Below are 27,828 nucleotides of genomic sequence, written 5' to 3'. Positions count from 1 at the left end.
GAGGGAAGCAGTATGGATTTGCATTATATCTGATACCCTCCAGTACCAAGTGGATTGCCAATACTGCTTGTTTAGCATTTTCTAAGGGCAATAGGATATTGATTTCTGACTTACAAGGAACGGCTCTATTTTCACCATTGAAAAGTATTGCAGGTTGTTAAGAAGAAATTGACTTGAAGAGGCCTGACTGCTGCCCATCATGGAGCAAATAAAGCAAAACTGCTGAAGCATGGTGGAGAAGTGAGATGGGGCCCTCAGCAATTTGTTGCTATTAATTTACCATGCTCGACAGCAAATCAATCGGCATCTACTTCATCTGCTGGAGAAAATGCTGTCCAGGGCAGATAAAAGGCCTTGCGTGGTACAGGGAGTAGACTGGATTGGCCGAATGGAGGCTGCAGTTAATGTGTAAATAAATGAAATCAAGGCCACTGTTGCCGAGAAAGCTGTTTTTAATTAGGTTGGGGCTTTATAGTGAGCTCTTTAAGAAAGTAGTATGGAGAGTCAGGGGAGATTTATTGCCAACTAAGTTAATGTATGGGCTGTACGACATCCCAGCCTTGAGTCTGCTTGCTTCTTAAGGCTTAGTAAATTATTTTGGTAAAGGGGTAAAGATGGGAATCAATTTGTTTAATTTAGGGCAGAGTTTTGACTGTTTTTCATCTTCGTGGCCATAAAACGCATATATCACAGAGAATTGGTTTGTACATGCACTACCTGCATGATGGAAAAGTACTCTCCTTTTTGTCTTTTATGTATTTATTTACTTATTTTGATTTCACAATGGTCTGGGCTTGGTCTGAATGCGTGTACATGCATGCGTGCAATTTTTTTTCAAAAAGCAGCCAGTAGTTGAATGTATATTGTCTTCCATTTGAAGAATAGCTGGTGACCCAGCTAAAATTATACCAGCTGAATTTGTTCTCCATTATAAACAGTAGGAAAGATTTAATAGAGATACAGGCAGTGGATAGTCAGAACTGAACTGGAAAACTTCAAAATGAAGGAGATTAGAAGTGAAATTTTGAAGACTTCAGCTCACGCAGGACTATTAAGGGGAAAGAGAAAAACAAGTGGCTTTTCCATCAAAGTCGCAAAATGTGAAAAATAGGCTGTCAAATCAGTTTGACAACTGAGGCTTGTTTGTCCCAGTTTTAGGTTATTTAGCCTCTGAAGCCAGCAGAAAAGCTTAGAAGCTTATGAAAAGGTAGAAAATTTCTGCAGTTAAACCAGAAATCTTTTACTTGGTAACAACTGCTAAGTTCTGAAATGGGATTCTGTGTTTTCTTTTTCTCATGATACTCACTCTAGACAGTCTTTTTGTGGAGTGGTCCTGTTAACTACTAGGAAGTTTGTTGTTGGCTCTTCTTGGTGAGTTAATGTTGAAATACCCTTTCCCTCTGCAACTGCAGAATAACTTGCACGAGGACAAGAACTTCCATTTCACTCTGGTATTGCTGTTCATAAACAATGGAAAGCATCGTTTTCCCCCATCACTTTGGCAATTCAGACAGATGCTTAAGACACAGGAAGTAACACAAAGAATGCTGAGCAAACTTTTAAATTAAGACATACGCTCTGTTTTTACTGTCAAAAGGCTGTGCTCTACAGTGCTTAAACATAAAAGCGTTTTTAAGTCTTTGAAAGATGCTAATTGCCATGATGCTGTCTCACTGACTGTGTTTGTTTATGGGCCCACTTGTAGTTACAGAGGGCCAGTGGTGATCCTGTGGTTAGGGTTGCCTAACACCTTCCTCTATGTAAAAAAATTCTTGCCATTTTGAAAGGTTTGGATATTTTTTTTTTTTTTTTTTAGTACCAGAAACTTCACCATCTTTGCTGTGATGAAGGCAGGGGGAGAGGCAGGGCTGATGTAGACCTGAGCAGAAGGCGACTCCCCTCTTGCCTGGCTGTGGCTCTTTGGTTGGCCAGCGAGGCTGGAGGCAGCAGAAGGCTCCTGCTGGATGCTCAGGACTTAATAACTACCCAGAGGAGAGGGAAGCTGTGTCACCATTTTGTGTGTAGTAACTTCTGCACCATTTTGTGCTGTGAGACTTGCCTTCCTTTTTGGGAGCAAAGAAGTGCTGAGGTTATTTAGCACAGGAACATGCATTATCAGTTGGTTTCAAAATGAGGTATCAGGATGCTCATATGCCTAAACCTTTCAGCAGCTGTTGAAGCTTGATGCTGCCATGTTGTGTATGTACAACACGGTGCAGTATTTAGTTATATACTTACTGACCTTATTACCAGTTTTCCTAGATGATCTTGTTTCAGTGCATAACATAGACATTAGGAAAGTCAAAGTATGGCTGCAAAGGTGGTAGTAAATCTGACTTCAAAATGTTTGGCTGCTTGGCTTGGCAAATAATTTTAAACGTAAGCGTTCAGTCATGTGAGGCAATTGTGATTGTAAGGTATTTGAGGCAGGAATTCTAGTTTTGGTTTATGTTACAAAAAGTGAAGGGTTGCTCACATAGGTTGTTCACAGTGTTTACTCTGAACTTGGTGCATTAAAACTGGGAAACAGACTTTTGGACTTTCAATACCAAGGCTATCAAATATTTAGAATTCAGAATCATCAATTTTTACTGACTTTTACATTTGTTTTTTTAGTGAGAAGGTACAATGTGCTATTTGTGGACATAGTAGAGAACTGGGTTGTCACAAATGTGAGCCAGTTTGTGAACAGTGTGGTTATAATTGTTAACAGAAGTCACTTCTTTTGCTCTCTGCAGACTGAGCACATCTGTTACCATTGACTTTCAGAAAAGATATTTAGCCACAAGGCACAGCAGGAGCTAACCAAAGATGATGATGTGAAACTTAGGATGCATAAGCCAATGCTTGCATTAACTAGCAGATGACAATATACTTGATGCTTAGCCTAGCTTTACTAAAGAGGTTATATTCTATGAAAGAAACTAAGTGTTTGAATTAAAACTTAATCCTTATATTAAAATACAAAAATATGATGTGGTATTAAGCATACCTATTTTTCTCTGTCTATCTATATATTTTTACAGGTTTTGTCTTGGCTCAAGATGCTACTTTTAACAGTTCCATAAGTTCCTTGAAGTACTTCTTATGTAAATTTTCCCCTTGGTTTTGTTTATATCAGTGGTGGCATAGACTCCTGAGTTCAATGTAGCAGGAAGCATTTTACAGTGTCAAAATCAGTTGTCTGTAACTTTCTTTTTCAATGATGTTTTTTAAAAATAGCTGAAATAAATCGCAAATAATGAACAGAACTGTGACTACTGCTTGCTTGCATTGATGGGATTTAGACAAAAGGAATCATCTTTCCTAGCCCAGGACAGGTAAATAACACTCTGGTATTGCACACTGTGGTGTTATGGCTGGGACATTTAAATGTGCAGATGTCAGGCAAGTCAAAGTTATAGTCCCCAGAGTAAACTAGAACTGGTCTCTTTATGGTTATGTATTTGTATGGTATGCTGTATTAGCAGCCCCAAATATTAAATCATGCCAGTTCCCTTAAAATCACAAGATTGGCTTAAAATTAATCATGAGATAGAAATAATAAATGTAGGTTATTTTTTATTTCCATTCTAACTCTACTCTGTGAACTGTGCTTGGCTCATGCTTCTTAGGCTTTTCCTCAAATATTCTTCCATAATTGTTTTTCACAAATAAAGATTGAAATGTCCTGAGATTCATGATAAAGTCAAGAAAGCTGGCTATGAGATAAAACTGGCAGCTTCTGTCACAGTTTCCTGTATTCAGAAAATATCTGAACTGTGCTCTCCAAAGACAAAGCAAAGTTTAAAAAAATATATACATATTCTTTCAGGAATTTCTAGCTAAATTTTTGTGGGTCATACATGACAGCTTTTTAAGGTTTTGTGATATATCGTGACACATAGGCTGGTGGCAATTCCCCATTCTGTGTTAGAAGGTGAGGAAGAAAAAGGATACAGTTTTATGTGGATGTTTTCTAACTTGACCTTTCTCTTTTGGTCTACTGAAATGGTTTCTCTGCAGGATTTTATACTGCCAGAGGTTTCTGACATTTGCTGGATGAATTTCAACTTCTTCAAAGGTGAAAAACCTTTCACTGTTATGTTTGGGATGTGAAACACTGGCAATGAGAACGTATGCTTTTCTTTTTTCTTGTGTTTGCCTAAAAAACCTCATCAGAACATCTCACAGTTCAGCAGAAAAATCTAAAAACTAAAAATCTGTAGCCTCCTTGCTATGAAGAATCTGCATAACAACAGGTCCTGTCTGTAGGTTTTACTTGGCTGTGTCTTGCTGTGTGCTGTGTGTGTGTTGTGTATATTTACTAAGAGCATTTAATTTTTAAAAATGGTGCTCTTTTTTCCATCTTAAATACAGTAAACTGCTTTGCTTGTATTTAATATTTCTGCTTATGTGGCTAGTTTCCCTTAGTGTCTCTTGGGATACTTTTCAAATTCGAATAAAGCTCTCTGACCCTATTCTGGCTTTCTCCAGAGAGAAGTGATTGCCTTAGGACTGAGTAGGTGGTGATGGAGTAACACCATATAGAAGGCGTGGTGAAGCTGCTGCTAAGAAATCACCTGGGTCTCAGTTACAGGCATATTCAGTGATGCAAATTTACTATGTCAGAAGAGTACTTTAAAAGCAAAAGGGGCCCTTTCCCATTGTCTGGTCTGACTTTGATTCCAAAATCAACAAATCAACAAATCAAGCAGGGCCCACACATGCTCATTGCAAATACTGACAAAACATGGTGGTACTTGTAGGGGGTGACAGCAAATGCTACTGAAATTTAAGACTCACAGTTTTAAACACAAGAACAGCAGCAAAAAGGCCTAGCCTGAGTCTGTTGTTTCCTCAAGGAAGAGAGCTTCCTCAAGACTCATTATAGGGTGCCCTCCCATCTTGCAGTGGATGGGAGGAGGCTTGTGTGGGGTGCTTGGACCTCAGTTTCAGAATGTTCTTGACAGTTGCTCTGTCGCTGAAGCCATCATTTACCACATTAATGTGACAGCATTATTTAAAATTAATCACAAGGCAAATTGGAGTGAGTTTTTAGCTGGGAGAAGGCAGCATTTTCATCATTAATTTTCTTTCTCATGTCTCTGCTTCTTGGCAGAAGAGGTGGAACTTAATTTTTGCTCGTGTTTTGTAACATAGATAACCAACTGATGGCTTCTAAGTTAATATGGTTAGATATCCAGTTAACCTGTCCATCTCAGTAGCTTCAGTTTGGTCAGCCAAACTGCTGGTTAGTGTTTGATTCAAACTTTACCTTTTAAAGCTGTGGGGAAATTGGAGCAACCATTGAAGAAAGTTTTTTTCTTGGACAACCACTCTTTCCCATTTTTAACCTTTCATGGGTACGAATAAGGAGTTCTCAGTCATACCTTACATATGAAACACTTCTGAACTGTTTTGAAAATTGGTGTTTTCCTATTAAGTATTCCCATTAATAACTGCAGTGAAGGCAAAGTAACTGTAGTCTAGCCCAGCCAAGGGTTGAGGAAGAGGGTGCACTTGGACCTGGCAATGCATGTCCATGTGTGTTTGTGAAAGCCATTTGCTTCACCGAGGTCTGTGCAGGGCCAGGTTTCTGTAAGTAGATCAGGCAGTGTCTCTGACCAGCAGCTTCCCTGCCTTGGGAGATCATGTGTTGGCTTTGAGGTGGACAGGCCACCATCTAGCTGCTTGAGAGCTGTGTAGCTAGTGGCAGCAGGGAGTCCAGGCAGTCATTTGAATCTAGCAGTGGAGCTAAGCTAGGTAGTGGTTTTGACTTTGTGATAAGTGTAGGGCTCCACAGGATTTTTATCACAGATCCAGGATGGAACAGTGTGAGTTCAGTACTCATCCTTTGTGAAACACTGTGGGTCTGCAGAGAAAAGTCAGCACTGATGACTGTTCTGTTTCTGGCTCTGGATACCTGCAGATACCTGCCCAGGGGCTTGACTGCTTGCAGCTAGGGAAGAGGCCATTTTAAATTTAAAGCATGTGACAAATTCAAGTTGTGGTTTCTGACTGAGCTTGCACTCTGCAGCACTTTGTACAAGTCTCTGTGCCTCTGTCTCCCTCTCTGAAATGGTGATGATATTTACATGATAGGGAGTGACGTAAGATTTAATTCGCTAATGTCCATTATTAGATGAGAGGCTCAAGGCAATCACAGCATACTGAATCAGCATGTAGTTGCTGTGGTGGGAAGAAGACTCCTTCCAAACCATGTCTGCTGTGTAACGAGGTCAAGCTATGCCTTAACTGCTGTGGTAGTTCCTTTGATCTTATGCCCCAGAGGTTACCAGAAGATAGCACTAAAGGTGCTTTCATTGTCCTGCCTGCTACTCTCTTAACTGTAGTTGGTGATAAAAGTTGTAAATAGAGATGGCTGGTCTTGTGATAACATGTGGAGAAGGAAAGCAAAAGAGTTAGGCCAAAGCTGGTCAAAACACTTCTGATAGATTCTTGTTTTGAGGGAGGAGGCAGATAACAGGGAATTACTGGAAGAAGCTTGTTAATTGGTTTTCTTTTCACGTCTCCTATTTTCCTACAGTACCATTTACACTGTATGGCAACCACCCACTTTCACATTTCCCACTTTGAAAGATGGCACTGTGCTGATGTGTTAAAGGCTCAGCTACAATAGTACTAGTATATTCTTTCTGTAATTTTGTAAACCCTGTGACTGGATACAAAGTAAGTGCCTGTTCTTAAAATATCAGTCCATAGTGCTTGAATAACAAAAGAAGATTGGAAAGACTGTGCATAAAATACACCTCATATGTTTGTTTTAGCATAGTAAGGGATAGATAGTGTATTCTTTTACTCAGTTTAACCAGTAGACTTTCTGTCTTAACTGCAAAGGCTGTTGCAGTCTGAGCATGTTGCTTATTTACACTTTTTGTCAGTACTTATTAATTTCTGGGAACAAACTGTATGTTTTCTTTCTCATTATTGTCCTTAATAACAACCACTATGCAACAACTAGGAAAATCCAAACACTGGTAAGAATCTGTTGCTTTTTTCTTGCTTTATCAATAGAAGAGACAGCAATTTCTCCAGACATCAGAGGACTTCTTCAAAGTTACTTGTCACATATTTGGCCACATGCAAATCTGGAGGTTTAACTCTTGAAAAATTAATTTTGTACAAGCTCTTGGTTTAATTCTTTCAAGAGTGATGTCCTGCTTCCTTTGCACGTCTCTACTTCCGTATGCTTCTAGAGATGGCTGTTGAGGAAAATAAAGCTAATAATGTGTCCTTAAGGTGGACAACATGGGGAAAAAGTTTCCATGCATCTCTTCAAGAAATTTATTTCTTTTACCTCTCACAACTCTCCCTTCTATATCTCTCAAGACTGGTGATACCAACACATGTATCACATTTCACTTGTTGGCAGCAAAAAAAGCATTGCAATTCTGTGCCTGTGGCATCTTGTAAATTACCGGGGAATGGCTGGTTTCTGACATTTTACTGGAGATGATGTTCTTGTTCTTAGGCTTGATGATGTAGATAGAGATGTAAAGAGCAATACCACTGCAAGAAAGCCCTCAGGGAGTATACATGTGGAGTGTTGTTTTTTGTTTTTTTTTTTTGAAGTTGTAGGTTTCTTCTTGAAGATGAGTTTTCAAATGTGGATACAAGATGCTTTTCAAACTAACATTAGCAACCTTGTTATGATACACTTTCAAAACTTACCTCTGCACTAAGACAGAAGACATTCCTTTGCAGATATAAATGTTCAGCTTTTTTTTTCTTTCTTTTTTCTTTTTTTTTTTCTTTCTTTCTTTCTTTTTTTTTTTTTTTCTTTCCTGAGTTGGATGGTACCCCTCAGGATCATTGAGTCCAACTCCTGTTCCTGTGTAGGGCATCCCCAGAATTGCATCAAGTACCTGAGAGCATCATCCAGATGCTTCTTGAACTCAGGCAGGCCCAGTTCTGTGACCACTTCCCTGGGGAGCCTGTTCCACTGCTCGGCTGCCTTCTGGATGAAAAACCTTTTCCTGATACCTAATCTAAACCTCCTGGTGCTGGAATGATCTTAGTTTAGAAAATGCCACTGTAAATATACACTGTGTTGAGTGTAATGCGGTTTGTTTAGGCCTGCGACAGAATCTGGAGAGCCTGAAAATCTGCAGACACAGGAAATAACTCCTTGCGTTAATGTGAAGCAAAGCAGAAAGTTCCCAGGTGATTGAGATGCAGCTGCCAGTTTCTGGGGCTTGGGTGGAGCCAGGTGCAAGCTTCTGGACTGTGCTTTCATGGGCTTCCTGTGAGACCTTGGACAAGCCACTTTGACCTTTGTCTGCAGTGAGATGGCAGCAGTGATGCTGGGACTTCTGCACCAGCTGGACCAGGGCAGGGCAATGCTTGCACTATGTGGGGTAGGTTAAGCAGTTAAATGTGGAGCCATAGAAATCCAACACATATGGAGGGTAGCTTGTAAGGAAATGTTGAGGTCATGGGTGTGTCTGAAATCTCTGCTTGAAGGCTGAGATGCCAAAGTTAGTGCTGTCAGGACATGCTGCCTTGGATTGGCAGTCCCTGAATGACTTGAAGAGTGGCACCAAAACTTTATTTTAAAGTGTAAGTAAGCATAGTGTGCATTTTTCTTAAATGAAAAATGAGCATAAAAGCTGCAGAAGTCAACACTCTTCATCTTAGTTCAGATAGTTTTCTATCTCCTAGCAAGATCCACAGTTTCCTCTCAGGAGAATGACCAGGATACCCAGCAGAAATGTCATCTGGTTTTCACGAAGTCCTTAGTGGTTCAGTAGAGTTGCAAAAGGAGAGATTCATGCTATCCTGTCACCCTGTAAAGAATCTGGTCAGCTAGAAAGAGAAACATGGGGTTCCTGTCCCTGCCCCAAACCCATGTGCATGTTTTAGCTGATGGTGGGTTTTCCTGTGCAGTGAATCTGAGCAGAAAAAGGAGTTTTTTTAATGTGCTGCTGCTTTATTTTATGTGAGAGTGATTCTGGCAGCAGTTCTCAGCTCCTTGGGGTACATAGGTGGAGAAGCATTGAATTGGTGGAGCTGCAGGTGAAGGGTGTTTGCAGAGCTCAGCTGTGAGCTAGGTGCCAAAGAGCTTGGTGGTGTTGAGCCAAAGACTGTTCTGCATGTATAGAAAGTGGACTCAGCAAGGTCAATGGGGAGCTTCAGTGCTGTAGATGGAAACCTCTGTATACTTCTGGTGATGTCAACTCTGTGTCATTCCTACGTAATAGTGCAAGGGACTGAAAATTGCAATTTGGACTTATAACACCTGGATTCTTGTTGTGCTCCAGCCTTCATATTTGATGTACCTTTTTACCTGCAAAGATGTATGTATGTATCTATAGGTATGGGTAGCTGCCTCCCCCCATGCTTAGGAATACTTGAAAATCTTCTTGAGGTGCTGTCTTTTGCTGCTTTTCTGCCTGAATACATGTCTAGTCTGCTTAGGCATTTTTAAAAATCCCATTACATATCTTCTAGAGACCTCACCTCTAGTTTTCACTGCTTCAGTTCTCTGTGTGGGAGGTGAAAGGAATGCTATTTCCTGAAGCATAACCCTTACCACAGAGCAATGTGTTAAGAAATGGTGGGTGAAATATTACTACATAGGAGTCAATTAGAAGTGTCTGTGTTTATCTCTCTCTATTGTAAGATGCTTGGGGCAGGATGCTCTTTCCCATGACAGCTTTGTCCTTGTTTTGCCTCTCATGTGAATTCTGCTGTCTTTACAATCCCATCTGCAATTTGCATGTTCCAGTGATGTTCCTTTCAGCAATAAAGGCAATCCCAAGGCTGAGGCAATCCCAAATACTGATATAGGTTGGGCAGTGACTGGCTTGAGAGCAGCCCTGAGGAAAAGGACTTGGGAGTGCTGCTGGATGAGAAGTTCATCACAAGCTGTCAGTGTACACTTGCAGCCCAGAAAATTAACTGGATCCTTAGCTGCATCAAGAGAAGCATGGCCAGCAGGTCAAGGGAAGTGACTGTCCCCCTCTGGTCTTATGCGGCCCCACCTGGAGTACTGTGTCCAGTTCTGGAGCTCTTTTACAGTATGGATATGATTATGCTGGAGCATGTCCAGAGAAGGGCCACGAGGATTATTAGAGTGCTGGAGCACCTCTCCTATGAAGCCAGACTGAGAGAGTTGGGGTTATTCAGTCTGGAGAGGAGAAGGCTCTGAGGAGATCTCATTGTAGCTTTCCAGTATATGATGGGGGCCTACAAGAAAGCTGGTGAGGGACATTTTAGGACAAGGGGGAATGGATTCAAACTAGAGGAGGGTAGATTTAGATTAGATGTTAGGAAGAATTTTTTCACCATGAGGGTGGTGAAATACTGGAAGAGGTTGCCCAGAGAGGAGGTGGAAGCCCCATCCGTGGAAGTTTTGCAGCCAGGCTGGGCAGGGCTCTGAGCAACCTGATCTAGTACATGGCAGGGTGATTGGAACCAGATGATCTTAAAGGTACCTTTCAACCCTGAAAATTCTATGATAATAATGCAGTCAACACTTTGATTTGCAGTAAGGAATTTTGTCCTTGGTTGTCAGTCTTCTCAGCCTCTGTTCTTCATCTGGAAAATGGGATCATAATACTTTTTTACCTGTGTGGGTTATCTGGGGGAAAACCTAAATGAACTTTCTTTCCTTGTGGTAGCATGTTCTTGCCTTCTTCCGGCATGCCCAAATCTTGGCAATTGCCAGAGGTGGAGCTTGTGGTTGTATGTGCAGTGGTTGCAGCACAGTGGGATCTTGTTTCTCTGGTACAAGTAATTACATTGTAAAGTTAGGGAAAATACAGGATTTATTAAATCTTTCTTTGTCTCCTGGTTCTATGCAGAATTAGTCTGAAGAAGGCTCTTGTTGAAGGTCTAAAGTAGGTAATTGTCCAGTCTCCTTTTAACCTCATTTGATTTTCTCCCTGCCCATTGGACAGTGATAGTGTACAAGTCTCTTTCTTGATTTTTTGTCACAGAGGTTGAAGGAAGATAATGACAATATAAGTTGCCAAAAGATTAGGCAAATTAGTTTTAGTGTTCAAGAGAAGATTACAGCTTTGGTGGGGTCTTCACTCTTCATCATGTGGATATCTCGCTCACATGAGAAGCTGTAAATGTAGTTTTAATCATAAATAAAAGTTGTGTTTTGGAAAAGAATTACTGGTCTGAGGGCTATCTTCATTATAATATAGAAGGAAGGTTTGAGATCTGGTGCTCTCCACTGAAACACTGATGTGCTTTTCCACTTCGGTGCACTGGGATTTAAATGGTAAAATAGGTCACTGTCTCTATCTGAGCATCCCTTTGCAGCTACCTTTCTTGGTTACACTTCCTCAGAATGCTGACGGTTTTGGAGGCAAAACATCTGTGAATTTACCAAGACTAAAAGATGTTGGACTGGATGATCTTGAAGGTCTCTTGCACCCAAAGACATTCTGTGATTCTGTCATCTCTGAGGGTACAGGTTTAGTCAGTAGAGCTGGAGAAAAACTAATTAACAGCCATATCAAATGGACTACACAAGTTCTGCAGTGGATATTGAGAGTAATTTTGTATTGCTTTGGGCTGCATTGGCAGAAAATGGCATCTATTTAAAAAAAACTTTGTTTACAGGTATGGAGTTAAGATAAGTGCTATTTTGTGCATGTGGATGGTGTTCAGAAGTGTGCTTGGAGTGTTCACAGGTGTGCTTTAACAGCAGATTCCTGCCAGCTGAGGAGCTGTCAGTGTTTTACTGTGCTGAGTATTTCTCCATCTTCTTGGGCAGTTATGCATCTAGTTAAAAAAACCTTCAGTTTAATGTTCATGAGCTGAAGTTATACTTGTGATGGTAAAGCCACTGCATCCCTTGATGGTGACTGTTAAACTTTTTTTCATTTCTCTTCCCTTTGCTTTCACCTACGCAACATGGTTATGTTGCAGTAGTGAAAACTGACTTAGTTCAATAAAGAAATCCATCATTTTGAACTGCCTTCCCTTTATATTGAAGGTTAATATTTTCCAGCTTACTCTTTCATCATCATGGAGACTCACACAAAGGAAACAGTCTGAGCTATACACTAGTCATCAAACTTCTTTCATTTCCTCCTCCTCCCCGGCTTTTTATTTTGTTTTTCTGGAAAACAGGTACTGATTATACAGAAACAAGTTTGCAAACAGACAGTAGGTAGTTCAGTGATTTTAACATTTTCTTTCTTGAATTCTGGCAAATTTTGAATGCAAACAGAATAGCACAACTAAGTCTCTAATTGTCATGGGAAGCTGCTGTAATAAAAAGGAATAATTATAATAGTTAGTGAAAAACAGATTCTCATAAACCAAAATAGATACAACGTCTATGTATTTTGTGTAAAATACTAGAATTCAAATGAGTATTTTTTTTATATAAGTGCTTGCCTGAACTGTTTTTGATTAAAAGTATAGCAAGATTACAGACCTAGTAAACCAAATATGAAATAAGCAAGCTCAGGGACTGCATTTGGAAAACCATAAAATTACTTCAGGGCAAAAAGCCAGAAGTCCATTAAAAAATCCACAAAAACAAAAAACAAAACAGGCATGGAAATGTGGTTTTGCTGTCTGTCATGCTATCTGCTGTAACTGAAAAAAAGGTAACTTATTTTATAAGTGGTTTTTTTTTCACAGCTTTGACCACAGAATTTGATTTTTTTCATCTGACCATTACTGTGCTGGGATCTCCATCTCTAATGTACATTTGCTTTTATTTATTTATGGTTTTGAAGTCTCTGTGCTATTGGCTATTTGTGGTTTGCTTTATCAGATGATCTAACAGGTGGCTCTAAAGACTATTTGAAACCTGCACCTAAATCAGATCATGATGCTTACATGAGAGGTGAAAAGTTTATGATGCATTTGTTAGCAATACATCTCAGTTGCAGAATAGCGAAGGAAGAGAAGCGGGGTGCCCTGCCAAGCCTAGGGCAGCATAGGTAACAGGATGAGCAGCTTGCCAGGAGTGACACTGTGTGGTTTGCTCTCTTTACTGTGCTCTTAATTTCTGGCTGAAAGGAGTGTTTACAGAAAGTCTCATCTTAGAGATTTTGCCTGTCGGAGACTGAAGTTTTCTTTGCAGCTCAAGTGGGCAGAAGATGGCATTGGTAATTAAAGGGGTGGTCCTGCATTTGGGTTAACCCCATGGTAAACTGGATCTGGGATGGGATTTTTATTTGCAAAAAGAAAAACCAAAACCAATTTCTTTTTTTTTTCAGGGGTTGGGTTTTAATTTGGATAAATTCATTGCTTGGTTAACCACATAGCCACGAAAATGCTGGCAGCACAAGGGTGGGATGAACAGGAATAGCTGGAGTAGGGAAGAGCTTCATTAGTGCCTGTTTTTATGCCAATTTAAAGTGCATGTGAAACTATAGTGAAGGCTTTCTTTCTATCTGGGCAGCACATACAGCGTAATTGGGCACATAATCAGTATTTCTGGTCCAGACATCTTTATAGGGGGGCCGTGGGTGTAAATGGGACCAGCTTTATGAAGGAATCCTGTTTGATGCCTTTTCTGGTAAGTACACAGTTAAGAAGAAAGGTGTTATTATCACAGTGTTAATCTGTTTGTAGAGCTTAATATTTACCCCTTTAATTTGCATACATTTGACCTACTTTCCATTTTCTAGATGTTTTTAGTAAAGCTTGTAGGTGCTATCTGATGAACAGCGCACTTAACATATGGTATATATTGAGCATTTGTGCTAATGCAGTTCATAGTAGCTCTCCACACAGTGTGATCTCACAAGGAGTTACAGCACTGGAAAAGGTTTTATAAAATCCATGTTTCCCAAGCAGAGGGTTTTCCTTTGCTCCATGCCTTCTTCTGCTTTTTTTATGGCATTTTCTTAAATTTGTGTTTCTTTAAAAAGTTATTTTAAGTTGAAATCCCTCTTGGATGAAGAGTATTTGAAAACTTTAGTAATACTGGTGTAATTTAAAGTTAAATGCCTTTTAGTGTTGCTTGACTCAGTCTGTGCTGGCAGGAGTTTTACTGAGGGAATGCCATTCCAATGAATTGAACATCAAGATGTACGTAGTGTATCCAGCTGTCTTGGACTAGTGAATTTCCTGAACAAATTAAGCATGCATATCTTACAAATGTCTTATCATTTGCTTTGCAAATCTGTCTTCTTAGGAAGGTTAAGAAGAAAATTGTAAACTGCCTGGTTATTTTAGATTTATTTCACTTGTGAAAACTACCACTTGTTAGATATTCACGTGTTATGCATGAAATTACCTGTTCTTTCCTTGTCCTTCTTCACTTAGGAGAAAAACAGAAAAAAACCCCAACCCAAAACAGTTGTAGAAATGCTGAACTCTGAGTTATTTTCAGCAGAGTTAGTTAGGATCCATGATGACTGAAATTACGAACCATGACAATTCATATAAATGTTTTCTCCTCAGTAGGAGTCAGAGCTACAGACTGTTGGTTTGCTGTTGCTCTCAGGACAGCAGCTTTCTACTGCATCAAGAATCCCTTCCAATTGAGCTAGTTGTCTCTGCAAGTGTTCCTCTTAAAAAACAAGAATGTGAATCAAGATCACCTGGGTGGTGGCAGATGATGATGATGCCTTACTTATAAGCCCTTAGTATTTTAGATAACTTCTACTTGCTATATGTTGGTTACCAAAAAAAAAAAAAAAAAAAAAAAAAAAAAAAAAAAAAAAAAAAAGAAGGGAAAAGAAAAAGAAAAAAGAAAAAAGCTCTTTAGTTAGGAACGGGAGAAAAGTTTCTTAAATGTAATGTGATTCTTAGGTGATCACTTTACTCCAGGAACTGGGACTTGATGAAATGGGAGTATGAAACATTTATTTATCTTCAGAAAGAATTAACAGGTATTACTTCCACTTGGTTTAAAAGCTGAGATAGTAACATGCCTTATTTGAATGTGTCATTGCAAGGATCCAAAACTGAAGCTTGATTATAGCATTGCTATAAAACCTGTTACACTGTTCTTTCCCCATTACCTTAATCTATGGAAACTGCATGTGAGTATTGATCATTTTTTGTAGTACTTCAGGAAGCTGGAAAGGAAGAGAAGTTAAAATGTTCTTTCCTTTTTTTCAAGGAAAACTAATCTACACAAATATTAGATTGTTGTTTTGGGTTTTCTTGCTGGTTTTCTTAAGCTAATAGATAACAATTCTCCACATAGTGTTGAATTGCTAGGTAGGAAGAAGAGATGTTTTAAAATATTGTTAGACTTCTTGTAACCAGAGATAACAAATCCATGGAATAGATCAGTGTGCTGATTCCTAGTATTTATATTTTCTGTAAGCGAACATAATCAAGTGTACCTATCAATTGTTAGGCAGGGTTCACCTTCCATGATGTGCAGGGCTGAGGCAGGTAAGCCAAAGGCAAAGCAGAGGTGGAATAGAAGTAATAACCTTATCCCTGATGCAGAAGGGCGAATTCCTGACCTCTAGATGAATCTGAAAGAAAATAAATTGGGTTAATGTGCCATGTTATTTTCCCTGTTTTTATGGGGGATTTTGCTGCTTTTATAAGTTTATTGATCAGCTTTATGTAGTTCATTAAAAACAACTCTTGCTGGAGAAACTTAATTTTGTTTCTTTTATGTCAGACTGTTACATGTTACCATTGGCTGCAGTGTTTTTTGCAGATTGTAAGGAACAGTACAACCATTTAAATGTAACTAGATGTCTGGCACAATCTTCACAGTTCTCAACTGTGATAGCGTGTCAGCTTTTCACTGATTACCATTTGGAGCGTAGTGCTCCAGAGTAATCACTGTAGCTGTAATAGAGAGGGTTGGCGAAAGATACTGGGTACCTGTAGTTACTTCTGAGTCTTCCTCTGTGTGTATTTACAAATGAAATTTAAGTGCTGGTGGGAATCAGAAGTGAGAAGTGGACACTGACAGCTCTATTTTGTAGAGGGAAAACTATTTTACTGTTTATTTTGTGGTAACCTTCAAAAAGAGCATCAGAACCCCCCTTCCCAAACACCATATATATGCATTTTAAAAGCATGGTTTCTGAGATTCACTAGCTTGAGGTTTTCAGCTTGTTGCTGAAATGCTGCCTCCTGAATATTTTTCCACAGTGATTAAGAACACCTCAGTTAAACATAGGTCTGCTGGGAAAGATGTTTTGACTATCTCTATCTCTTACCTCTCTCTCTCTCTCTCTCTCTCTCTTTTTTTTTTTTTTTTTTTTTTTTTTTTTTTCCAGTTCTTCACATTGAAACTATTGAATGGCAGTATATGCCTACTTCCATCTACCTGTGAGAAACAGAGTTGGAACTTGTGTTGTAAATAAATAGGCAACTATGTATCCAATAAAATAAAAGTTGCACGTTAACACCACTGTATGGATAGAGTTGGAAGGACAGGCTCAGACCAGCATGTGTCATTTTGTGCAGAACTGTGATCAGAGAATTTGGAGGGAGTTTTGTTTGAGGGAAAGAGTTGAGCCATAAATGAGCATGTTTCAGATCTTATAGGGAAGATTAAAATGGGAAATTCTCACCTAAATGCAGCTAGGATGCAGATGCAAAAGAATTTACCAGGAGCTGAAGTCTCTTTGGTGTGTTGCCACAGGTTTATAAGCTTAAAATAAGAAGTATTGTTTTTCTAAACTGTGAAGTTGGATTGCTTTAGTTGGTGGAGGGTGGTGAGAAAATTCTGATCCCTGGGTTATGAGACCTATTTCAAATAACAAGTATTGCTGTGAAATGCTGAGGATTGCTAGCAGGTGAAAGGATAATTCCTTATATAGGATTTCAAACCTCTGCTACTGGAAGCAGCACCTCCCATAGTAGTGTCACCTTCTTACTTGTTCCTGTGTGCTTGTGTTTGCTGCTGCTTTCAAAGAAGGGAAGTAAAGCTGTTCTCTGCCATTTCGAGCTACAGTTGTAGCTGGGTTTTTTTGGATGCTCTGCAGGTGATTGTGGCAGGACAGTGTGGGATGCAGCTTGCTGCCTGGTGGCAGACTGAGAAACTGAAGGACTATAGGGATCTCCAGATTAAGCATTTCTGTTCCCCTGCATGCTTATAGAAGTCAATATTAACAAAAACCATCAGCTTCCTGCAGTGACAGACTTGAAGCATTTCTGTATGTCACCTTACTTGACTTGCTTTTTATTGTCTTAATCATGAATGATTCAATATGTATCCTTTTTTGCTTAGTTGAACTCCACATGGTTCTTGACAAAGTAAGTAAAATCCATGTCTTACCGATTCACTTCAGTAGCCCATGGATTGGGATGTACATTAGAAAATGGATTTTGAAAATTTTGCTACTCCAATTTATTGCCTAGGTTGTTGTCTGCAGCATTTTGTGTGAAATAAGCACATAAATTAACTCACAAAGGGTAGTTAGGAAGCTACAGTACTTCATGAGCTTAGCTGAGGTGTTTGTGAAGAAGGTTGATAGGAAGGTGAGGTAGAAAATGTACCTATGATTATTCAGCAGAGTCTGGTGGTCCTGCCTTGTGTGTAACTTGTGTGTACATTACTCAGATCTCCTAAATTTGGGCAATTGTTTTGGTGAACAAGTTTTCTGTTTAGTATTCTTTTCACCAGAGAATTTCCTTCTGCCCAGCACTCATTGACACCAAGGCTGAACTAGTTGTTGCTCAGTTTCTGAACATCGTTCCTCTAGGGCTGAAGAGATATTCTATATTCAAGGCTTGCAGTATTTTCACTTCCAGACAGCAGTCTGTGATTAAAACTAAACTCATTCTTCTTTATGAAAGAAGAAGTAATTTTCTGCAAAATACTAAGATTAGCTTTTTTGCTTGCTTTAGTTAAAATTGTGGTATGTCTCATACAGCGTAATTTTTTTTTCTCACTAATTTGTGAAATGCCTGTTTAGATATTATGGGTGTGTGCATGTATTCTTGGTAAGCACTTAATAAACTAGATTGATCTTTTTGGCAAAGGATGCACAGTGTAGAACAAATTAAACCTTGAAATAACAGTTGTTTCATATTATTTTTCTGAAAGTGTAATTGCATATATTCTTTTTCCTGCTGGCTGCTGAAATGGGTTGCCCAATAGTGTTTTATTACTCTGTTTTATTTTACCAATACATATATAGTAGTTTTGTTTCCATTCCACTGACAAACATACAGCCTCCAGTAGTAATTCTTTACTAGCAATTTTTTATAATTATAATAACTATGGAACTTTGTGAAATATAGTGGAAATATTTTCCTGAAGTTTATATACTATAAATAAAATCCTAATTCTCTTTTTTTTCCTCTGCCAAGAAAAGAAGGCGAATGGAGATTTTTACTCAATAAATTGATTCTGAACTCCTTATGTATTAGAACATTTCTGAGTATTTTAGTATCTGGAGTTTATATGACTCTTGTTTCTCTTTTAGTCCCCTTCTGTGTTAAAAGTTTGGACATTTGCTAAAACACTTATCAGGGCACTTAAGCACATTCCCATATTTTACTGTGTGCTTATGTCCTATGTTAGCTGTGTGTGGCAAGGGTAAATTGAATGAAACCCCTTTGTTACCATCCTCAAAGGGATTTAGGAGTGTAATGGTCCGTCACACGCTCCGCTCCCCTCTGCTGATAGCTGTGGGGCCATGGCTCTACCCCAATGACAGCTTTGCTAAGCACCCTTCAGGGGCTGCGTGACCTCACAGGACCTAAGATGTGGCCTTGCTCACAGGCTTATCTTCTGAGCATTTTTCAGAATGCTTTCTAGGCACTTACAAACTAAAGGTTGTGTTTTTTTGGCAATTAAGCAACATCTAACCAGAAGAATTAGTTGGCTGAAATGGAGACCTAAGCTGTTGCTCTTGTGTTGTGTTCCTGCGCTATAGCTGAGAGTCTGTTAAGGGGTATGGGTCTTCTTCATTCTTTTACTTGGATCAGATTCTGGTTTAGTGTTTTTATTATTGTCTCTTTATACACTTAGCAAACAAGCAAAAAGTTATTAACATTATAATTAATAAATGCTGAATGTTTATGGTATTTAAATGTCTATGAAAAGAGCTAAGAACTGCTAAAAGAGTGTCTTTTGTAGGTGCCTCCCAAAGGATGCAAAGATTAGAAGCTTGTATTAGATAAGTTAAAAGACAATTTCAGACTAAGCCTTCTCTACCTGTATCTTCCTTATCTTTTCTGATTCCATGCTGGTGTGTTTTTATGCAAAACCAAACATCTTTTGTGTTTAGGAAAAAGGAGTAATAAAAGTGTCGGTGTTTGTTAACATATTTGACAAACCATGGCAACAAAAGCTATCCTTTTTATATTTTGGCATGAACAATTGCCCTTTTATTGGGCCATTAATGCTATTCCAGAGCATCACACTGTATCCACAGGCAATAATTTAGCAGCTGTTTATCAGGAGCTTTCATAAAGCTTTGAATAGTATTATAACATTCAGTAACCCTAACAACAGCATTTCAGAATCTGTGGTGGTTTAAATGGGGTATCTGTGAATATAGTTGTTCAGGGATGCGTGACCCACATAACCTATAAGTTTGATTGGAAGTTACAGTGCTGGCATAGGCTGATGGATAGCAGATTAGAGCCCTGATTAACCATGTGATTCACAGGCTGGGAATATATTGTCCTAAGAAAGATTCATCAGATGCAATCAGAATTTCAAGTGGTCAGATGAAATTCAAATGTGCTGTATGCTTCCACCCTTCCACCCCCACCCCTTCCTCTTGTATTTCATCTTAGGTTGCCCTCAGTAAATTATTTATTTATTTATTTTATTTCCAGAGCTGAAAAATAGTTCTTTGTGAATCTGCTCCTCACCCTAAAGCTGTCTGTCTGTTATTCATCAGAAAACAGGTCGCAGTTCAGTGAGCAGAAGAAAAGATTTTAATAGAAGCTGTGCCAAGGGCTGTAATGCATCATTTTAGGGCCCTAATTACATTACAATGACAAATATCAATGGTGACAACAGCAATAACCTACATCCTTTAATGGCTATGCTGAAAAAGGAGTTTGGGCGCTGCGCCATTAGATTAGACTTGATTTCAAAACATAGACCATTAGAAGTGTGTATGTCCACAGTATTATTGGCCAATAACTAAAGCCCAGTGGAAAAACCTGTAAATAAATGATGCCTTTCTAAAGCCTGGTCCTGTCAGACAAAAGAGGCAAAATTAGATGACCATGAAAGCAGCCATGTTTCTGAGGCAACTCTGGCATTTCATGTGAAGAATTGACTGCTTGATTTTATGAAATCATACTTTTTCCTTCTCATGCCAGTTAGGTCGCTCATGAAAAAAACATTGGCTTCATGTCTTAAGAGAAAAGAGAAGATCCTAAGCTGGTTTTAATATGTAAGGTTTTCTGTATAAGCACAGAAATGCGTAGTGGACATGTTTTATTTTGTGTCTGACTTTGTACTTTACACAAGGAACAAGTTTTCAGGCCTCATCCAGCGGCAGTAGAAATAATTCTATGAAGATGCTAACCTAAATCATAAGTGCCTACACCTTAAAGCATCTTAGAATCATCGAGATTGGAAAATGCCTCTAGGATTATCAAGTCCAACTGTCTACCCTACAACCCTTGGCCGCTAAACCATCCACTATAGCTCTTCATTTACCTGTCTTTTGAACATCTCCAGGGATGGTGCCCCCACCAGCTCCCTAGGCAGCCTGTTCCAATGTTTAATCACTCTTTCTGTGAAGAAGTTTTTCCTAATATCTAACCTGAACCTATCCTGGTGGAGATTTCCTCTTGTCCTATCACTGGTCACCAGAGAGAAGAGGCCAGCATCTGTCTCATTGCCACCTCCTTTAAGGTAGTTGTAGAGAGCAATGACATCTCCTCTCAGCCTCCTCTTCTCCAAGATGAACAGCCTCATTTCACTCAGCCTCTCCTGTTCTCCAGGACTCTCTAAGATCTGTTCTTCAGACCCCTCATCAGCTTGGTTGCCTTCTCTGTACTCTGTACTCTCTCCAGCACCTCAGTGTCCTTATACTGCGGTACCCAAGACTGTGCAAAGTACTCAAGGTGCAGTCTCACTAAGGCAGAATATATAGAGAGGATCACCTCTCTGGTCCTAAGGGACACACTGTTTTTATGCAGGCCAGAATGGAGTTGGCCCTCTTGGCCACCTGTGAACACTGCTGGGTCATGTTCAGCCTGCTGTAGATCAACACTCCCAGGTCCCTCTCAGCTGGGCAGTTTTCCACCTGCTTCTCTCCAACCCTGTATCACTTCAGGGGGTTGTTGTAGCCAAGTGCAAGACCACTTGGCCTTATTGAAACTCATGCAGTTGGTCTCAGTCCATTAATTGAGCCTGTCTAGATCCCTCTGCAGAGCCTACCTACCCTCAGGCAGATCAACACTTCAACCCAACTTAGTGCCATCTACAAATTTACTGAGGGTGCACTCTATGCCCTCATCCAAATCACCAATAAGGATGTTAAACAGGGGTGGTCCCAGCACTGAGGACTGGGGGACACCTCTTGTGACTGGCCACCAGCTGGATTTAAATCCATTCGGAGCAACTCTCTGTATCCATCCTTCCAACTATTTTTTTATCCAGCAGAGTATGTGCACTTCCAAGCCACAAGCAGACAGCTTCCTTAGGAGAATGCTGTGGGAAACCTTGTCAAAGGCTTTGCTGAAGTCAAGGAAAAGAACATCCACAGCCCTTCCCTCATCCAATGAGCAGGTTACTTCATCACAGAAGGAGATCAAGCAAGTCAAACAGGACCTGCCCTTTATGAACCCATGCTGACTGGGCCTAATCACCTGGTTGTACATGTACTGCATAACAGCATGCAGGATGATCTGCTCCATCAACTTCCCTGGGGCTGAGGTCGAACTGACAGGCCTGTCATTTCCTAGATCATCCTCCTGACCCTTCTTATATATGGGTATTACATTGACAATTTTCCAGTCTCCTGGTATCTCTCCACTGAGCCTTTATCAGACTGCTGATAAATGATGGAAAGTGGCTCGGTGAGCACCACCACCAGCTCTTTCAGAACTCTTGGGTTCTGGCCCCATAGATTTGTGCACATCTATGTGATGGAGCAGGTCACTCCTTCTGGATTATGTGGGGATTTCTCTGCTCCTGGTCCCTGTCCCCTAGCCTAGGGAGTTGGATTCTGCACTATAAAGTATTTTGATTAAGCATAAAGCAGAGTTCCTGCCTTCCTGACAGGGTACTGTCTCCATCAGCTCACCATGCTACAAACAGGATGAATATACTGCAGCACACTCCGGTGGGATTGGTATCAAGAGGTTTATTACAGTTGTGTAACTGTTTGTATTCAGTCACCTGTTTTCAGTTACGTATAGCTCTTTGGAAATGCTTTTTAGCTTAACATTTGCCAGGCTCAGAATCTGCCAGAGGTGAATTTTTGTTTAAATATTGAGAAAATATGTTTCAACCACTTTTTGGGCAGAAAAGCAGTAGAAGACAGACATAGTTCTTTTGTTGGGGAGGGAAGCAATCAAAAGAAAAACATCGTACCTGAAATAGTTTGAAATAGCTGCAGTTCAGTGCTTAAATTGAGAAGAAATATCTCCAAGTGAGTTGAATAAAATTTTTTGTGTTGACTAAGCTATATTCTAGCTGAACAACAATTTACAGGTTTGACAGAGAAGTCAGTGAAGTTTTACAGCCTGTATTGCTCAGGAGTTGAGCTCAGACAATTGTAACAGTCTTTTCTGGCCTTAAAATCTATGAATTTATAAGCCTTATTAAATTTACACGGTGCACTCCTGTGTGACACTTCCAGCCAATTTTATTCTCAGTTCCTAAGCAGTGCAGTAGAGACATGCAGCTGATGTAGCTGTGGTGGAAGAGTAGTCTTCTTCTGGGCACAGCCAAAGGAAAAGTTTCCCTCCGGGTGCTGCACAGGAGGTGAGTAAGGTTGTGACAGGCATTTTAAAGAGGTGTAGGAGGAGTTGCTTTGCAGCAGAGGAAAGCATTACATGCCTTTTTAAACTAAGACACCCATTAAATGACAGATCAGAGGGGCTTCAGCTCAAGTCAGGGCAGCAGCACTTGAGAGTTTCTCTTCATAGAGAAAAAAGGTTCTTATAAAAAAAAAAAAAAAAAAAAAAAAAAAAGCAGGGTGGCTGGGACCCAAAGTTTAGGAATGACTAAGTTAATGGTTCTTGAACCACTACAGCACAGGTTCTTTGCATCTGTGCATTATATTATGGTCTATAATTCCATAATCAAATATTGTTTCTTAAGTAATTCTTCACTGGATCGTTCAGCTTCTCTGTCTGAAGCTTAGGTGTGCTCATCTTGTTGCTCCCTGTGTTGGTCTGTGTAACAAGCAGTTCGTAAATCTCTGTGTCAACTAATACAGTGAACACTGTCTATTTAAAGGGGTATTTAAGTTTTACCTGGTGGGTTATCTGATGTTATAGGCACATCTAGACCTTTGAAACTGGCAGGTAACTTAGCTTTGTGGTGAACAGAACACATCCTCAGGTGTCCTTTAAGGTACCTTTGTTGCTGAATACACAAAAAAGTTTTAGTAGATGAGTGTGAAAAATGTATTAAAATACATAACTTTAACAAGATGAGGACTTGCATAGGCAGTGAGAAGATACTGAGACAGTGCAACATAGAAATTGCTGTGTAAATAACCTGCAGGAGTTAAATGGATTTCAGGGGAATGAAGAAATTCTATTGCAAAGCAGTGTGTATTAACTGGAGAGCATCCCAGTGGGCATGAGAGGGCAGAGTTAGCTCCATGTGTAGCCATATCTCAAGAATACCATGTTTTCTGGTGACCTAGCTGTGTAAGTGGCATATTTATTATACTTCGAGAATACCATGTTTTCTAGTGATCTAGCTGTGTAAGTGGCATATTTATAAGTGGCGTGTTTATATGTGGTTCTGAGATTTTTAGTCCTAGCCTTTCTGTTCTGTAGGTTCTTTTCTAGGAGTGTGCAGTTTAAAACACAACATAGCAGAAAGGCTGGAACAATCGCCGTTCAAAAAAGGAAGGCTAAGTTGAACAAGTTTGTTATGTCTTCATCATGTGATTAGTGACTTTGCAAGAGTAAGAGCATTCTGTCCTACAATATAATGAGGAACTGATCCTGCTTACAGTTTATTATATTACAATTATGATTTATTGTAAGGAAGTCTATGTGGTTTTAAATATTCTGTTTCTGGAGGTGTAATTCCTGTGTTCTGACGTAAGATTTCCTCCATCTTTATTGAGGCTTGCACATTAAATAAAACATAATAAGATATTATCTCTGGGTATGAAAATAAAACATTTTGTAACATAAAGGTAAATACTATTAACCTCGGGTTTGGTAACAAGACTGCAGTATCCCTTCCTGTGTAGTAGAATGATTATCAGTTGTACATTGTGTTGCTAATGTTCTCATGATATGCAGTGTTAGCATAGAAGTAACTTTTACTTTTTCCATCTCTTACAGTGTCATTTCTGTAATTTGGAATGATCCTTTTTGCCTCCTAGGGGGAAGATTTTAGTCTGATACACAGTATTTTGCTTATCTTGTTACATATCCTTCAGATTTTTTCTTCATATGCTTCTCATTACATAAGCAGAATTAACTTGTCTTTGACTTAGTTCTTAACTGTGTTTTTTAAGGAGAACTTTTTCATTAGAAATTATTAGCTTCCTAGGTATTGTTGACTTGATGTCCAAATACTTATGTTATTTTGATAATACCTCCTGGCCAGAAGATGACTAAAGGTGGAAAAAACCCAAACAAATTTATCTTCTGTTTTCATGGGTGACAAACACATCTGAGAATTTATGTAACTGAACTTCTTTGTTTTGTCACTTTCAGGCGGAAATTGTCAAGAGGCTGAATGCTATATGTGCACAAGTCATTCCCTTCCTGTCCCAAGAGGTAGGTTGTCATTTGTACTGGTGTTGATCTAAATGATTGTCTCATTGTGTCTATTACAAAAGTGTGACTTTGGGTAAACTGTTCCCTTATGAATCTTTTGGTGCTTGTAGACAACCTTCCACTGTGCTTTTATCACTGTAACTCCAAGGTCATTATAGTATGGTTTAAATATATTTATGAAATAGAACATGTAATGTGCTAAGCAAAATTCCAGTTGTTTAAATATTTTGCTCTCATGTACAATGGAGGGTTTTTTCACGTTTATGACTTTATTGGTTTGAAATCAGGGGATAGCTTGCAAAAATTCTGGAAAGGCATAATTTGTGCTACATTCTTGGCAGAGGACATTAAAGTTTGGCAGAAACCTCTATTTTGCTATACTGAGTAGTATTGTTCAACACGGTAGGCGTACAAATGCAACTTTTTTCTGCCTTTCTGCCCAGATTGCTTATTACCTTAAATCCTTTTCTGTTTCCTGTGTATTTGGGGAATACATAGAGAAGATTGAAACTCGCTGTGAGCTAATTTCCCCAAGCACTAATTTTCTGCCAATTTTGATTTACTGGTATCATCTTGGGTGCATTGTAGATACTTTGAGGGGCACTGGGATTTACGGTTCTAGCAAGGGAGCTTTGGAACCCCAGGCATGTATGAAGTGAAAATAAAGCATGGTTTATGAAAGGAGAGGTTGGGTAAATAATGGCTTTCCCTGCCCAGCCTGCTGGAGGAAAGGGGCTGAAGACTGGGGTCTACTGGTGCACATTGGCATGCATGTATTTAATGCATGGTTTCATTTCAGTAGAATCAGTGGCTGAAAAGTCAAAGCTGGAAGTTGTGTACTGCATATGTAAAACATCATGCCTGAGAACATGCTGTGACTCTTTCCCCCACCTTTTCAGTTGTTCCATAAAATGCTACTGCTTTTCAAGAGAGCTGCTCATCATACTGCAAACTACAGGCTGTGTGCTCAATATTAGCATTCAGCTAATGTGCTGTGTGTGTGCATCTGAGTGTGTTTGACATAAGAATAATGCTAGCAAAACTAGAACCTGACAATGTTAATGAGTGCCACTGTACTCCCTGTTTATAAAGGCGGATTTATGGAAACGAAGTGATGTGTTATGATCTAGGTACATTGCAGGGGAATTCAAGTCCTGCATGAATCTAAAATGAGCAGTTGTTGATTTTGCACTGTGACTACTACAGAATCTCTGTATTTCTAGTTACAGGGTTTTATTAGCTGTGCAGAAATAGCACAGCATGTAAAAGCAAGGTGTAAAGCTGATTCATACTCATGCTAAAACAAGAACTAAAATGACACGATTTTGAAACAAAGGCAGGGGTGAGTACTTGGCAGCCAAAGCTGTGATTTTGGCAAAAACATGGGATGAGCATTTCCACAACAGAGGCATCTTCTCTAGAGTGTATGATACCATGTTTAGAAACTTTGTGCCAGTGTAGTGCTGCTACTGGTACATCTATTTTCAACTGAAATGCTAAACAAAACTTTATTACTGTACACAAGTAAGTCATGCTGCTCTGCTTGCTTTGCTTTCTCAAACCCAGCCCATGTGCTTTCTGGGAGTAGGTGTTTCTTGCCAATTAGACATGCAAAAGGGCTTAGAATACATTTAAAGGAAGATGTGTTTGATTTACAGTGACTGATAGATTTCGGCCTTTGATTTTGGAAATTGTAGCCTCCACCCTCCTCTGCATGCTCATGTGGATTTGAGGAAGTTAAAAAAAAATCTGTAGATCTTTGATGCTAGTGGGAACCCACTAAATGAGCATAGTCTCTCTTGTTTTTCTGCACTCTCTGTGCGTTGTGCTCTCCTGTCCCTGGAGCTTCATGGCCCTGGAGTCATTCTTCTGAAAGAAGATAATGGCACATTTGAAGTCCCCGCCTTACAGGGAGCATACACTGTGAATGTTGCATATTGTACTTCATTGTTTTCATCCATAAGAATCTCCCTTGTGGTGCTTAACACTCAGTAGCTTGTGAATTATGAGCTGAAGGCTCTGGTCATGGCTTAACAGCCTCCCGGCCATTAAGTGAGGCATGGAGACCATGCAATTTAAAGTAATTCTGCACTTAGACCTTGCAATAGCTTGTTGTTAATAGCTAGTTATAAGAACTATTAAAATAGGCAACGGAGATGATCCAAACTATCAATTTAGGAAAGGACGTTGTCCCACTTCTGTCGTGGGTACAGTACCACCCAGTGATGACTGCTGTTTACTTTGTTATACTTCATAGCAGAGGTTTCAGTTAAGCAGTTTTAGATATGGAAACAGGCTCTTGTTTGGCTTCTGTGCTAGTGTGCCTCTGCTTTTTAAATCCATGGCCCATAATGTGGCATGGTGTCAAAGTTCTTTGATGTACAGAGGAGATGGATGGAGAGTCAAAAAAAACTACAGCTTAAGCATTTTATACATGCTTTGGAAAAGACAAAAGGGAGAGTTTCTGAACCAATATATCCATCCGTTTTGCCTGGAGACAAGTGTGCCTTCTAGTTTACTTAGTAAAAGGGGGTGGAGGGCTAGACAGCTGAGAGAGGATGAAAGGGGAAGCACAAGAAAACTTTTCACGTGTCTTGATGTTGCTGTTGATCGTGATAGTTTTCACATTAGGGTTAGGAAAATGCTGGCAATTGTTTGATTTCTGCTAGTAGACACACCTAAATCAGTTTAAATTGGGACGTTCTGGTGAGGCAAAAGAGAACTGTCACGGTTTAACACTGGCCCAGCAATTAAACTGAATAACAAATGCTCTCTATTAATTCCCCTCCCTTCCCTAATAAAGAGAGGAGAGAGAATAAGGAAGAGAGACTTTCGAGTTGGAAACTAAACTACACAGCTTTAGTAAAACAGTACTGATCAAAAGGAAAAATTACTAAATATATGTAAATACAGAGGAACATTGATACCATGTCCCTCCCTCCTTCGTTCTAATAACTCTCACGTCAGCACTGATGCTGCAGGGCAGCCCTGGGAAAGTCCAGGCTGGACTCCTGGAGTCAGCAG

At 39.6% G+C, this 27,828-nt stretch overlaps 1 protein-coding gene across 5 annotated transcripts in view; it reads left to right on the top strand.

Moving 5' to 3' along the window:
- The window catches only part of LOC103539396 (TLE family member 4, transcriptional corepressor), a 101,645-nt gene that overhangs the window by 7,414 nt on the left and 66,403 nt on the right, over positions 1–27,828 (top strand). For all 5 annotated transcript variants that reach the window (XM_030467494.1, XM_030467495.1, XM_030467496.1 and 2 more), the window contains one exon: positions 24,742–24,804. In XM_030467494.1, the coding sequence (XP_030323354.1) occupies positions 24,742–24,804 (63 nt within the window). The remainder of the gene's footprint in view (positions 1–24,741; positions 24,805–27,828) is intronic.

This window comes from Calypte anna, chromosome Z (genome assembly GCF_003957555.1).
Source record: "Calypte anna isolate BGI_N300 chromosome Z, bCalAnn1_v1.p, whole genome shotgun sequence".
NCBI classification, from domain to species: domain Eukaryota; kingdom Metazoa; phylum Chordata; class Aves; order Apodiformes; family Trochilidae; genus Calypte; species Calypte anna.
This window is presented reverse-complemented; position numbering and strand designations above follow the sequence as displayed.